Source organism: Aotus nancymaae, unplaced genomic scaffold (assembly GCF_030222135.1).
Source record: "Aotus nancymaae isolate 86718 unplaced genomic scaffold, 86718_ANA_hifiasm-v0.15.2.pri h1tg000011l, whole genome shotgun sequence".
In the NCBI taxonomy this organism is placed as follows: Eukaryota; Metazoa; Chordata; class Mammalia; order Primates; family Aotidae; genus Aotus; species Aotus nancymaae.
In genome coordinates this window covers 60,478,074-60,491,284 of record NW_026988422.1, presented here as the reverse complement: position 1 = coordinate 60,491,284, position 13,211 = coordinate 60,478,074, and the positions used below count along the sequence as shown (strand labels likewise).

At 50.3% G+C, this 13,211-nt stretch overlaps 1 protein-coding gene across 2 annotated transcripts in view; it reads right to left on the bottom strand.

The window, feature by feature from the left end:
- Nucleotides 1-11,856: 11,856 nt before the first annotated feature.
- The window catches only part of LRRC74A (leucine rich repeat containing 74A), a 41,039-nt gene continuing 39,684 nt past the window's right edge, over nt 11,857-13,211 (bottom strand). For both annotated transcript variants that reach the window (XM_012476802.2, XM_064374495.1), the window contains one exon: nt 11,857-12,034. In XM_012476802.2, the coding sequence (XP_012332225.2) occupies nt 12,010-12,034 (25 nt within the window). In that variant the 3' untranslated portion in view covers nt 11,857-12,009. The remainder of the gene's footprint in view (nt 12,035-13,211) is intronic.

The window sequence follows — 13,211 nt, the reverse complement described above, 5'->3', positions numbered from 1 at the left end:
CCTGCCGGGGAGGGAAATGAAATCACCCTCATCAGATTGGTCTTGAACTCCTGGCCTCAAGCAATCCTCCCACCTTGGCCTCCCAAAGTGCTAGGATTATGGGTGTGAGTCACCGTGCCCAGCCCACCCTCCACTGGGAAGCACTGATCTAAGAGTCTTCCCTAAGCCATACTGAGGAGTTAGGGAAGGCTTCCCTGGAAGAGGTACCGACTGAGCTCAGATTGGAAGGATGCAGAGTTGTACAACTGGGGAAGGTGGAACGTGGGCTGGAACTAGGTCTTTAAGCCCAGTGTTTCGTCCACTATACCTGAGAACACAGTGGTTCATGCCTGTAACCCTAGCACTTTGGGAGGCCAAGGTGGAAGGCAGCACTGATGATGGAATTGGTACATGATGATGACAACTGCTGTGGCTGGAGCCATTTTCCTGGTGACATGGGGACACCAGTGGGTGGGAGGGGTTGCAGAAGAAACTGCCATAGTCTTGGAGACCATGAGACTTATGATTTCTGCCCAGTGTCTCCTACCTCTGATTTCCTCCCAGCTAGACAAGAGTCCTTGACAGTGACAATCAGAGTGGTGTCCTGTTGGGAGAGTCGGAGTTTAGTGCCTGCCCCACTCCTTTGCTGTCCATCAGATACTCAGGGCCCACCTGTGCTGTCCTTGAGCTGCCCCCACCCCCACTGTTTTTGGGAAAGGCTTTGGGGAGCATCCTTTTTACCTGGTTACTTTCCAGAACCCCACACTCTGCTGTCTACTCACCGGGCTCTCCTCGCAGTCCCTTTGCTGGTTCTTTCCCCCCTGGCGGGCTTCATCATGCTGGTGTTCTTCAGACCTTGGTCCCTTTTCTTCTCTGTTCACACTCAGACCCTTCAGGACCTCATTTGGCCTCATGACATTAAATACCATGTATGCACACAGCACTCCCAAATACGCGCCCTAGTTCAGGCCTCCCAGCCAAAGTCTACTTTTGGATTTTTTTTTCTTTTTTTTTCTTTTTTTGAGTTAGAGTTTCGCTCGTTACCCAGGCTGGAGTGCAATGGCACGATCTCGGCTCACCACAACCTCCACCTCCTGGGCTCAGGCAATTCTCCTGCCTCAGCCTCCTGAGTAGCTGGGATTACAGGCACACTCCACCATGCCCAGCTAATTTTTTGTATTTTTAGTAGAGACGGGGTTTCACCATGTTGACCAGGATGGTCTCGATCTCTTGACCTCGTGATCCACCTGCCTCGGCCTCCCAAAGTGCTGGGATTATAGGCGTGAGCCACCGTGCCCGGCCCTTTTTTTTTTTTTTAGATGGAGTCTCACTCTGTCCCCCATGCTGTAGTGCAGTGGCACGATCTCGGCTCACTGCAACCTCCACCTCCTGGGTTCAAACAATTCTCCTGCCTCAGCCTCCTGAGTAGCTGAGACTACAGGCATGTGCCACCATACCCAGCCAATTTTTGTATTTTTAGTAGAGATAGGGTTTCACCATGTTGGCCAGGATGGTCTCGATCTCTTGACCTTGTGATTCACCCACCTCAGCCTCCCAAAGTGCTGAGATTACAGGCGTGTGCCATTGCCCTCGGCCTTTTAAAAAAAATTTTGAGACAGGGTCTTGTTCTGTCACCCAGGCTGGAGTGCAGTGGTGTGATCTCAGCTTACTGCAGCCTTGATCTCCTGGGCTTAAGCAATCCTCCCACCTCAGCCACCTGAGTAGCTGGGAACACAGGCACACAGCACCATGCCCAGCTAATTTTTTGTAGATACTGGATCTCACTTTGTTGCCCAGGCTGGTCTTGAACTCCTCGGCTCAAGTGCTCGTCCTCCCTCAGTCTCCCACAGTGCTGGGATTACAGGCATGAGCCACCACACCTGGCCATGTTTGGATTTCTAATGCTCATGTGACTCCTCTCCATAATATCTGGTAGATTTCCCCAAAGTAATTCCTGATTTTCTTTCTCTCCGCCTCCCAACACCCCAATCTGCTCCACCAGCGTCTTCTCCACCGCAGGTGATGAAGACTTCATCCTCCCCATTGCTCAGGACCCAAGCCTTGGGGGCATCCTTGACTCATCTTTCTCCAATAGTCCCTATCCTGTGTGTGAGGAAATCTTGTCTTCACCTTTAAAATATACCCAGGGTCTGCCCACATTTCATCACCTCCGCTGCCTCCACCTTCTTCTCTTGCCCGCGTTATTGCAATTGCCTCTCAGCTGATTTCCCTGATTCTCCCTGGGATCCCTAAAGTCAGTTGTCAACACACCAGCCATAGTATTCTCTTAAAAAAAAAAAATATATATATATATATATATATATATACACACACACACACACACACACACACACATATATATACACACACACAGAGAGAGAGAGAGAGAGAGAGAGAGATGGGGTCTTGCTATGAGGCCAGGTTGGTCTTGGCCAAGCAATCCTCCCACCTTGGCCTCCCAAAGTGCTAGGATTACAGGCATGAACCACTGTGTCCAGCCCACAGTAACATTTTTTTTTTTAAAGACAGAGTTTTGCTCTGTTGCCCAGTCTAGAGTGCAGTGGCATGATCTCAGCTCACTGCAACCTCTGCCTCCCGGGTTCAAGCAATTCCTCTGCCTCAGCCTCCCGAGTTGCTGGGATTACAGGTGCCTGCCACCACACCCAACTAATTTTTGTATTTTTGTAGAGACGGGGTTTCACCATGTTGGCCAGGCTAGTCTCAAACTCCTGACCTCAAGTGACCCACGCACCTCAGCCTTCCAAAGAGCTGGGATTACAGGTGTGAGCCACCGTGCCTGACCCACAGTATCCTTTTAAAAGGCCTTGGGGTATGCTATGACTGTGCCCTGACTGCAGAGCCATTTCCTTCAGACATCCAAGTTCCCCGATGGCCCTCAAGACCCACCTGACCTGGCCTCTGAACTGGCTTGTTCCACACTTACTCTCCTTTCCTCCATCTGCTCTCACCACAAAGGACGCTCAGCTGGAGAGCTCCTGCCTGCAGCCTTTGCTTCAGCTGTGCCCTCTACCTGGAAAGCGCTCCCCCCAGGTGCCACATGGCTTCCCACACGGCCTGCAAGCCTGCCAGCTTCTGGCTTTATTTTTCCCACAGCACTTCTAACATACTATATGATTCACTGATTTCTTACATTATTTGTCAGTCTTTTCTTGCTAGAATGCAAACTTCACATGAGAGACAGGCTTTGTCTTTTTTTATTCACTGATGTAGCCCAAACACCCATACAGCACAGGACACCTAGCAAGCCCTTAATAAGTATTTGCTGAATGTAAGTGAAGTCATTTACACTTTTGTATAAATACGTGTACCTTCTCCTGCTTTCCCCCAGATAATTTGCCTTCTGTCTTTTCTCTATAGATTTCTAGAAGGGGTTATTTTTTGCATCACAGTGCACTAGGAAAAGGCATTTTGGGGGCTGTGGGTTTCACAGTCTTGAAATAACACTGAGTAGACTGAAGACCCACTGAGGGGCAAGGACTCAAGGAGAGAGAAGCCCAAAGAACTGCCTCATGCTCCTCAAAATCAGAGGGGGCGGGTGGCAGCCTCCTGGGTGTGACAGAGAGGAAAGGAAGGGACAGCATCTCACCCATGTTCATTATGTGACCACAGCTGGCTGCTCGAAGGACAGGAACAGAGAGACAGGCATGGAGAAATAGACAAGCTGCTAGCGAGGGCAGAACCTTGGAGATGAAGTCCTTCCGACCTTTTATCTTTTTTTTTTTTTTTTTTTGAGATGGAGTCTCACTCTGTTGCCCAGGAGTGCAGTGGCATGATCTCCGCTTACTGCAACCTCTGCCTCCCAGGTTCAAGTGATTCTCCTGCCCCAGCCTCCTGAGTAGCTGGGATTACAGGCGCCTGCCAGTATGCTGGCTAATTTTTGTATTTTTAGTAGAGACAGGGTTTCACCATGTTAGTTAGGCTGGTCTCGAACTCCTGACCTTGTGATCCACCCACCTTGGCCTCCCAAAGTGCTGGGATTATAGGCGTGAGCCACCACACCCGGAATCAACCCTTTTTCTTGGCAGGGTGGGCTTAAGAAGAAAATCAGTCTCTGCATCAGGAAGGTGTCTGGTTGCTGCCTAGACTTCCCTTCCCGCAGCTTCTGGATGTGACAGGTGGGGCAGAGTTGCTGAGAAGCTGAGAAAATGCAAGCTGCAGGGACCCGCACTGCAATGAGGGCCCTTCCAAGGCCCTGGTGCGATTTGTTAATTATGGTCTTGTCAGCTTTAAGAAAATGTGCCATTTGTTGTGATTCTTCCCTCTCATTCTAAATATCCACTTTCTATCCTTAAAGTTGTATTTGTGAATTTGTATTTTATTTTATTTTGAGACAGAGTCTCACTCTGTCACCCAGGCTGGAGTGCAGTGGCGAGATCTCGGCTCACTGTAACTTCCACCTCCCGGGTTCAAGCAATTCTTTGCCTCAGCCTCCTGAGTAGCTGGGATTACAAGTGCCCGCCACCATACCTGGCTAATTTTTGTATTTTTAGTAGAGATGGGGTTTCACTACCTTGGCCAGGCTAGTCTCGAACTCCTAACCTTGTGATCCAACCACCTCTGCCCCAAAGTGCTTGGATTACAGGCGTGAGCCACCGCACCAGACTGTATACTTTTTTTCTTTTTTCTTTTTTTCTTTAGGGCATAAACATTTTCTGGGAGTTGTATGTATTTTTTTTTTTTTAAGAGGGCCCCTAAATTGTATGAACTCAGCTCCCACAGAAACTGGATGTCGCAGGGAGGTTGAAGGCTCTGGCCCAGGCTCCCCCGGTGCAATCTGTGTCACTGAAGCCGGCTGCATTACTGCGTTTCTGAGGGCACCTAATGAGAATTTGATTTCCCTGAGCCAGTAGGGGGTCCTATTTTCTTATGTGCATCTCACACTGATCCTTCCAGAGCTGGAAAAGGGTACAGAGATGGGGACTTGTGAGGTTAGAGCACCCTCTGCTGGGAAAGCAGAGGTACAGCCGGGAGTGGCCGCACTGAACCTGGGTTGTTAGACACTGGTCAGAAAGCAGAGAGGAGGACTCGGACTTAGCTCATAGACAAGCCCCTGTTTGGGGACATGGGCACGTTGGAGCACACACACCCCATCTCTGAAATTCACATGTGAGCATGCTGCTGTGTACGCTTGCTCCATTTCCATCCCACTTGGAGGAACACCAACGGGAGTAACTGTAATTCAGTTCTGACACTAACCCCCCTAGTGTTGGCAGCAGACTTTGGTTTCAGGACTCAGTCCTCCACAAAACTGCCCCTATTTTAGTACCAGGGGCATGTAGGGTCCCTAGACCACCTGCACGTTTAAGCATCCCCACTGCTTCTCCAGTTTTGATAAATTGCTGGAATGACTCAAAGCTCACTGAAAGCACAATACTGTGCTTACAAAATCACAGCTTTATTATAAAGATACAGCTCAGGAACAGGCACACGAAGAGCGACAGAGCGCAAGGACTGTGAGGGAGCCACGGCTTCCATGTCCTCTCTCCACGGAATCAGGGATCGCCAGCTTCTGGCATCTCAGTGTGTTTACCAACCAGGAAGTTCCGCAGAGCCTCAGCGTGCAGAGTGTTTATTGGGGTTCCATTGCCTAAGCTTGACTGACGGATCACTGGCCGCATGATAAACTCAATCTCCTCAATCTCCAGCCCCCTCCCTCATTCCTGGAAGTCGGTTGGCTGAAAGTCCCAAACTTTAATCCTGTGGGCGGTCTTTCTGGTGACCAACCCCTGCCTAAAGTGATGTAGGGGTCCAGCCTGAGCCACCTCATTAGCATAACGAAGATTTTCATCTCTCAGGAAATTCCAAGGGTTTTTGAAGCTCTGTGCCAAGAACCGGGAAGAAGACCAATGATATTCTTTGTCATTAAATAACACATCCACACAGGCACAAGAGTCATGTCTCCAGTAGCTTGGACGCCACAGCATTTAGCCAGTCACTTTGTTTCATCCACAGACTCCCCAGGGTGGTGGCAAAACAAAGCGAAGCCCTCTGAGGGTTCCCTCACTGACCTTCCTTAAAAGGAGCCCCCGGCCCGGGGCAGCCTCACCCCAGCTGCCCTTGGGTTCCCTCCCCTCCCTGATGCCTGCTTCCTGAAGAAAAGTTCAAGGCCACTGGGCAGGAACCCATGTTTAGGGCACAGGCTGGCCTTGCCAATCATTGTGTTCTTTTGTTAAAACAAAACAAAACAAATCCCAAGTCCCCACTTGACAAGGCAGGCCTGGTCCCCTGAGGACACCACAGCTGCCACCACAGTCAGACACCAGAGGCTGCCATTTGTATCATGAACCTGCAGGCCTGGGACCATGAATGACCCTCTGCACCATTACCGCCGCTGCCCCGGGCACTCCACTGAGCTTCAGCACTGCAGCTACCACAGGGAATTCTCTGTGGCCCTTGGTTCTTTGGTGCCAGCTCCTGTATTTGGAGTGGATATCTGGGTAGGCATGATTTAATGTCCCAGCTTGTCCCTGAGACTTGTAAGGTGGGGCATTTTCAGCTCAGGAGAGCAGCCGAAAAAAAAGTGGGATGTCTCTGTGTCTCCTGTTCTTTCAGGCCTGTGATCCTGTGCTGCCCACACCACGTCCCCCAGTGCTGCTGGCCCCTGGCCTTCCCACCCCCCTCCCCAAGACCCTGGACAGATGCTTTTGTTTTTATTCGAGCCTGAAGCCACGGCCTGAGATTGGAACACCTCCTGTGGAATTGCCAACACCTACTAGTTGGGTGTTTCAAAGATGGCGCCCGCTCAGTTTGGCCCCTCCTGGGCTCTGCTGCTCCCCCAGCCCCCCATACCTCTCCCTCTTAGGAGTGGAATACCGCCGTAAGGAGGGCATGCTTATATTAGGCACTTTTGGTATGCCAGGCCTTGGGTTTGGTGTTTCACGTGTGTGATTTCATTAAATCTTCACAGTCACGTTCTCCGATGGCCGTCAAGGCTCCGCCTTGACCTGGCCACGTTCCCTCTGAACTCACTCCCACCACGCTCTCCTCCTCTCCATCTGCTCCAGCCACAGAGAACGCACCCCATAGAGGAAGTGGTACCACTATCATTCCCTTTTACAGATGAGCAAACTGAGATTCAGAGAGGATAAATGAATTGCTCAGTCATAGAGATGGTCATTGGTGAAGCCAAACAGAATTCAAACCCAGACGTGTCAAATGCCAGAATTCACAGGCTTAACCCATTTACAGTTCTAGCGCAGAGGTATCCACACTCCTCCCACTGGACCACACCCAGCACAGCTTCCAAGCCATGCAGAAGTGGGGAGAATCAACCTGCCCTTAGAATTTGGCACAACAGAGCATCATCTCAGCCTCTACTCCCTTCCATTAGCCAGTCCAGCCTGGCAAAGGGGCAGGGAGGCATCGTGGCTAAGCCCTCAGGGAGCCATAGCCATATTGCCAAGGCCTGGATCTTGGCATTTTTACTTACTGGCTGGGCAAGATGCTTAACTTTTCCATGGCCCCCGTTTCCCTGGCTGCAAAATGTTTTTTTTTTTTTTTTTTTTTTTTTTTTCCCCGAGACAAAGTCTTGCTCTGTGGCCAGGCTGGAGGGCAGTGGCGTGATCTTAGCTTACTGCAACCTCTGCCTCCTGGGTTCAAGCGATTCTCCTGCCTCAGCCTCCCGAGTAGCTGGGACTACAGACATGAGCCATCACACCCAGATAATTTTTGCATTTTTAGTAGAGACAGGGGGTTTCACCATGATGGCCAGGATGGTCTCGATCTGTTGACCTCATGATCTACTCACCTCGGCCTTCCAAAGTGCTGGGATTACAGGCGTAAACCACCACTCCTGGCCTCCAAAATGGGGATTATACAGTGCTCACCATGCAGAATGACCACGAGGATGTGTGGGAAATAGAAAAGTTCCTTTTTAAAGTTTCCTTTCTTGTTAAAGAATAAATCATAAGTGTGCTAATAACTCTTTGTCAAGCCCTATCCTGTGTAGCTGTTAGATATGCCATGCTTACAGGCACATAGTACATTCTATGTACTTTAACCGAGATATCTGTGCTGGACGTGCTCACAGGCATGTCCCAGCTCTCCATGGCTTTTACCTGATTAGAAAAGTTTTAAGTTGTTAGCCAATGGGGTTTTAGTTTAGATTGTGAGGTCTGGCTCCAGCCAACAGAGATCAGACACAGCAGTCAGGATGACCCCAAATGCATAAGAGATAAATTTGAGTTTTCCTTTGTTCATTGTACTCTTGTGGCAGGATGGCTAGTGAGAGTACCCTTCCTGCAGTCCAGGAAGTAAAAATTGCGTTGCTGAAAGACCCTTTGTCTCAGTGCTGATTTTTTTTGCAGCACTGAGCATCTATTTCCAACAGGATGCAAGGAGTGAGTGATGAAGCCGCACTGAGTTGGGTACGGAGGGACAGCAAGCCCAGGGTGCCCTCTCTCTGGGCTGCAGCCTGACCGCCTTCGGAGGTTGGGCCAGTGCCTCTGAGCTGTCTTTGACCTTGACGCCCCTCTTGCTCCCGCAAGGCCCCTCTACCCCCGCGTCATCCTCCATGGGAGCGCTGCAGCCGCTGCGGGTGTCCTCCTGCCTGCCAGCCTCCTGACCTGCCAAGCTGACAAGTGCTTGTGCAGTCCTGCCCTAGTGGAGCAGGACTCGTCTCTGAGTTCTGCCCAGCTCCAGGGCGGGCTGCCTGGAGGAGGGGAATGAATATTCATGGAGCTCTTCCCGGGTGCCTGGTTTTCTTCTTCACAAGGGTGGAAGGTGGTCACAATGACATGGAGATTTGGAGAGGTCAGCCTAGGGGTTGGGCTGCTGGGCCTTTCGAGGCGCGGATTCCAAGCCGGCGTTCCTCAGGAGCAGAAGTTTGGGAGGTTAGAGAAAGTGCATTGCAAAGACGTCCCACGTTTAGAAGGCAAAGCACAATTCTCCCGAGGACTTTTGGAGCTGACCTGACACCTAGCGGCCATAAGTAGGAATTACTCTACCTCTGGAGGCTCCCAGGGCCGCTGAGGCAGCTGGGCTTATTTGAAAGTCAAGGCGTGGCCTGGAGGGTTTGGGTGGCAGGTGGGGGAGATTTTAACTTCCCTGTAATCTCCATCATTTCCCCAAAGCCACCCAAACAAAAATAAGATTTGATAAGAACAATTGTTGCCTTTTCCATTTTATTCAAAAGATGAGAACAAAATCATCTTAAAAAAATGTGTTTTTATTGATCCATAAACATTACAAATTTGTAACTTGTTCATTACACATTTAAATTTGTAACTTGTTCATTACACATTTTGATATTTCATAGCCTCTCCTTGCCCACACATAACCCTCAGGGTTCCACCTGGGCACCAACGTTGATGGGACACTCAGTTACAGGCAGGGAACTGGAGAATTTTATGGATTATAACAGATTTAAAAGACAGGATCCCATCCCATTACAGGTGGCTCACACCTGTAATCCCAGAACTTTGAGAGGCTGAGGCAGGCAGATCACTTGAGGCCAGGAGTTCAAGACCAACCTGACCAACATAGGGAAACCCCATCTCCACTAAAAATATAAAAAATTAGCTGTGCATGGTGGTGCAAACCTGTAATCCCAGCTTCTTGGGAGGATGAGGCATGAGAATCGCTTGAATCTGGAGGTTGCAGTTAGCTGTGTTCATGCCACTGCACTCCAGCCTGAGTGACAGAGCGAGACTCTGTCTCAAAAAAAGGAGACATGATCCCAGACGTCAAGGACTTCACTTTATTTGGGGAGATAGAGCAGATATCTACAGAGTATCCTTTTTTTTTTTTTAATGGAGTTTCACTCTTCTCGCCCAGGCTGGAGTGCAATGGCGCAATCTCAGCTCACTGCAACCTCTGCCTCCTGGGTTCATGTGAAAGTGATTCTCCTGCCTCAGCCTCTTGAGTAGATGGGATTACAGGCGCCTGCCACTATGCCCAGATAATTTTTGTATTTTTAGCAGAGACAGGGTTTCACCATCTTGGCCAGGCTGGTCTCGAACTCCTGACCTCAGATGATCTGCCTGCCTCAGCTTCCCAAAGTACTGAGATTACAGGCTTGAGCCACTGCACCCAGCCTTATCATCCTCATTTTGACTGCGAGCCCCTAATCCACCAAGTTGATAGAAATTCCATTTCAGGAACATGCTCAGGGTGGTGCCAGTGAGCCTCCGTGGTGCCCACTTGTCAGGCGAGGCCCTCTGCCTATTGGTCACTAGTCCACACTGATTATTGCTGGGGGCCTTTTGTTCCAGCCCAGGGGGTCCCTGCAAGCTGCTGCTCTGCTGCCCTCATGCTATGTTTGGGGCAAGGGAGCTCTGCCAGGCTGGGAGCCCAGACCAACAGTCAGCCTCCAGGGCACAGCTCAGCTACTTGCTCTGAGGTTCTGCCAGACTCGAAGGCCTCCCTCTCCTCCCAGCAGTGGTGGGGAAGCTCCTCTGAGGGCTGCTGTGACCCACCCTTCTCACCCTTCTCTGTTCTGTTCTCCCCAGTAAGCTTAGGCTGGGGGAAATGGGCACTAGGGAGGGATGAGTCTTGTTAGAAACTTCTACCCTGCACCTAAACCTCACAAAGGCTAAGGTTTGTTTTTTTTTTTTTGAGACAGATTCTCACTCTGTCACCCAGACTGGAGTGCAGTGGCACGATCTCGGTTCACTGCAACCTCTGCCTCCTGGGATCAAGCAGTTCTCTGCCTCAGCCTCTTGAGTAGCTGGGATTACAGGCACCCACCACCAGGCCTGGCTAATTTTTGTATTTTAGTAGAGTTGGGGGTTTCATCATCTTGGCCAGGCTGGTCTTGAACTCCTGACCTCGTGATCCACCCTCCTCAGCCAACCAATCCCTGCTGGGATTATAGGCGTGAACCACCACTACCGGCAAGGCTAAGATTTTAATAAGGAAGCGAATGGGGGGGAAATATAGTACATGAGTGGGGACATAAATTATTTCCAATATTCTGCTGCATGTGCAGAGGGGTCTTGGTGTTTACCTCCACCCTTGGTGAAGCCAAGTGAAACCCAGGGGATGGTGACTTAGTTCCTAGACCCTTCTCTGTTCAGCCCACCTAATCGGTGACTGCTGTTCTTGGCTGTTCCTTTTCTTCCTTCGCTAAACTCTTTCTGTCTCCCCATTTCCCAAGGAATTTAAGGGTGAAATGCAGAATGATAGACTCCTAGAATGGACTGGGAAGGCTTTATTTCAGCTGCTCCATTTTCAAGGGGAGCCACCCAGGCTCCAAGGTTATGTGGCCAGGATGAGATGCCCGTTCTCTTGGTCTTCCGTCCTGGCTCTCTCCTTGTGACCCCACAGCATTTGTTTGCTTCCTAAAAGCCCCTGTGGCTGGGTGCGGTGGCTCATGCCTGTAATCCTGGCACTTTGGGAGGCTGATGAGGGTGGATCACCTGAGGTCAGGAGTTTGAGACCAGGCTGGCCAACCTGATGAAACCCCGTCTCTACTAAAAATACAAAATTTAGCTGGGTGTGATGGTGGGTGCCTGTAATCTCAGCTACTCAGGAGGCTGAGGCAGGAGAATCACTTGAACCTGGGAGGCGGAGGTTGCAGTGAGCTGAGATCGCACCATTGGATTCCAGGCTGGGTGACAGAGCGAGACTCGGTCTCAAAAAAAAAAAAGCCCCTGCCCTCGTTCCCTCAGCATCTGTTCCCCCTGCCACTGCCTCCCACCAAGGAGGTCTCCCCGGACTCTGTTTCTAATCGCTATGACGTCTGCCCTCGGCCCCGACCTGCTACCTGAGACTCTTTCCCTGCTGCCTAGCAACCCCATCACGTTGCCAATCGTCTGTGCAGCTCTTAACCAGGCTGCACCAACATGTCCCCTGGTGGTCACTAAAAGCAGAAGGTGGTCCCCCTGGTGACGGGCCCACCACCAGCAGCCCAGGACGCCCAGAACCAAGCCAGACTTTATTTGCTTGCACCCAGCCCTGGCCATGGCATCTGTCCATCAAGATTCCGGCCACCTCTTGGTCTCCTCCCTGCCACCATCCGACTTGCCAGGACTTCTCTCGCCAAGACTTCTTTCCAGACCAGACTTGTTGTTACGGCTTCACTGTCTTCAAGAAACTGGTATGAAAGGTAAGGGAAAGATGCTGAGTGCTGTACAGCCTTGTGGCTGATGGGAGAGAATGTTAGGACAGGCTCAAATCCAAAGGAGACCATTTGTAAAGCCATCTCTGGCCCTAGAGGTCATGTTGTTAACCATTATATCTTCCCCGCTACATACGTGTGTGCATGCACACACACACACACACACACACAGGCTTATTAGACGTACGTGGGAAAGGCATGCAAATGTTCACCTAAAATTGTTTGCAAGAGCCTTTGGGGAGGCAGAGTGAACTATGGAGGGAGATAAAAATAAACCTTCATTTTTTTCCTTGCTATACTTCTGTGGGTTTAGAATTTTTACGAGATATTTGTAACATTAAAAATGAAAAGGATTCATGCAACAATAAAAATTAAAACTCTGGGCCAGGCGTGGTGGCTCACGTCTGTAATCCCAGCACTTTGGGAGGCCAATGTGAGCAGATCACCTGAGATTGGGAGTTCGAGATTTGCCTGACCAACATGGTGAAACCCCGTCTCTACTAAAAATACAAAAATTAGCCAGGCGTGGTGATGGGCGCCTGTAATCCCAGCTACTTGGGAGGCTGAAGCAGGAGAATCACTTGAACCGGGAGGCAGAGGTTGCGGTGAGACAATATCTCACGATTGCACTCCACCCTGGGCGACAGAGTGAGACTCCATCTCAAAAAAAAAAAAAAAAAATTAAAACTCTATTCTCTGCTCTTCAATCAGAGCTGATAAAATGGCAGTGTGAGCCAGGCGCGGTGGTTCACGCCTGTAATCCTAGCACTTTGGGAGGCTGGGGTATGTGGATCACCTGAGGTCAGGAGCTCGAGACCAGCCTGATGAACATGGAGAAACCCCATCTGTACTAAAAATACAAAATTAGCTGGGTGTGGTGACGCACACTTGTGATCCCAGCTACTCAGGAGGCTGAGGCAGGAGACTCGTTTGAACCCAGGAGGCGGAGGTTGCAGTGAGCCGAGATCGAGTCACTGTACTCCAGCCTGGGCAACAAGAGCGAAACTCTGTCTCAAAAAACAGATAATAAAATAAAAATAAAAACAAAATTTAAAAAACAGTGGCAGTGTGTGATCTGAGGGGCAATTTGAGGTGGCCCCAAGGGCCCCCTGCTCAGATGCTGAGACTGAGAGACCTAGACCCCAGTTCTGTC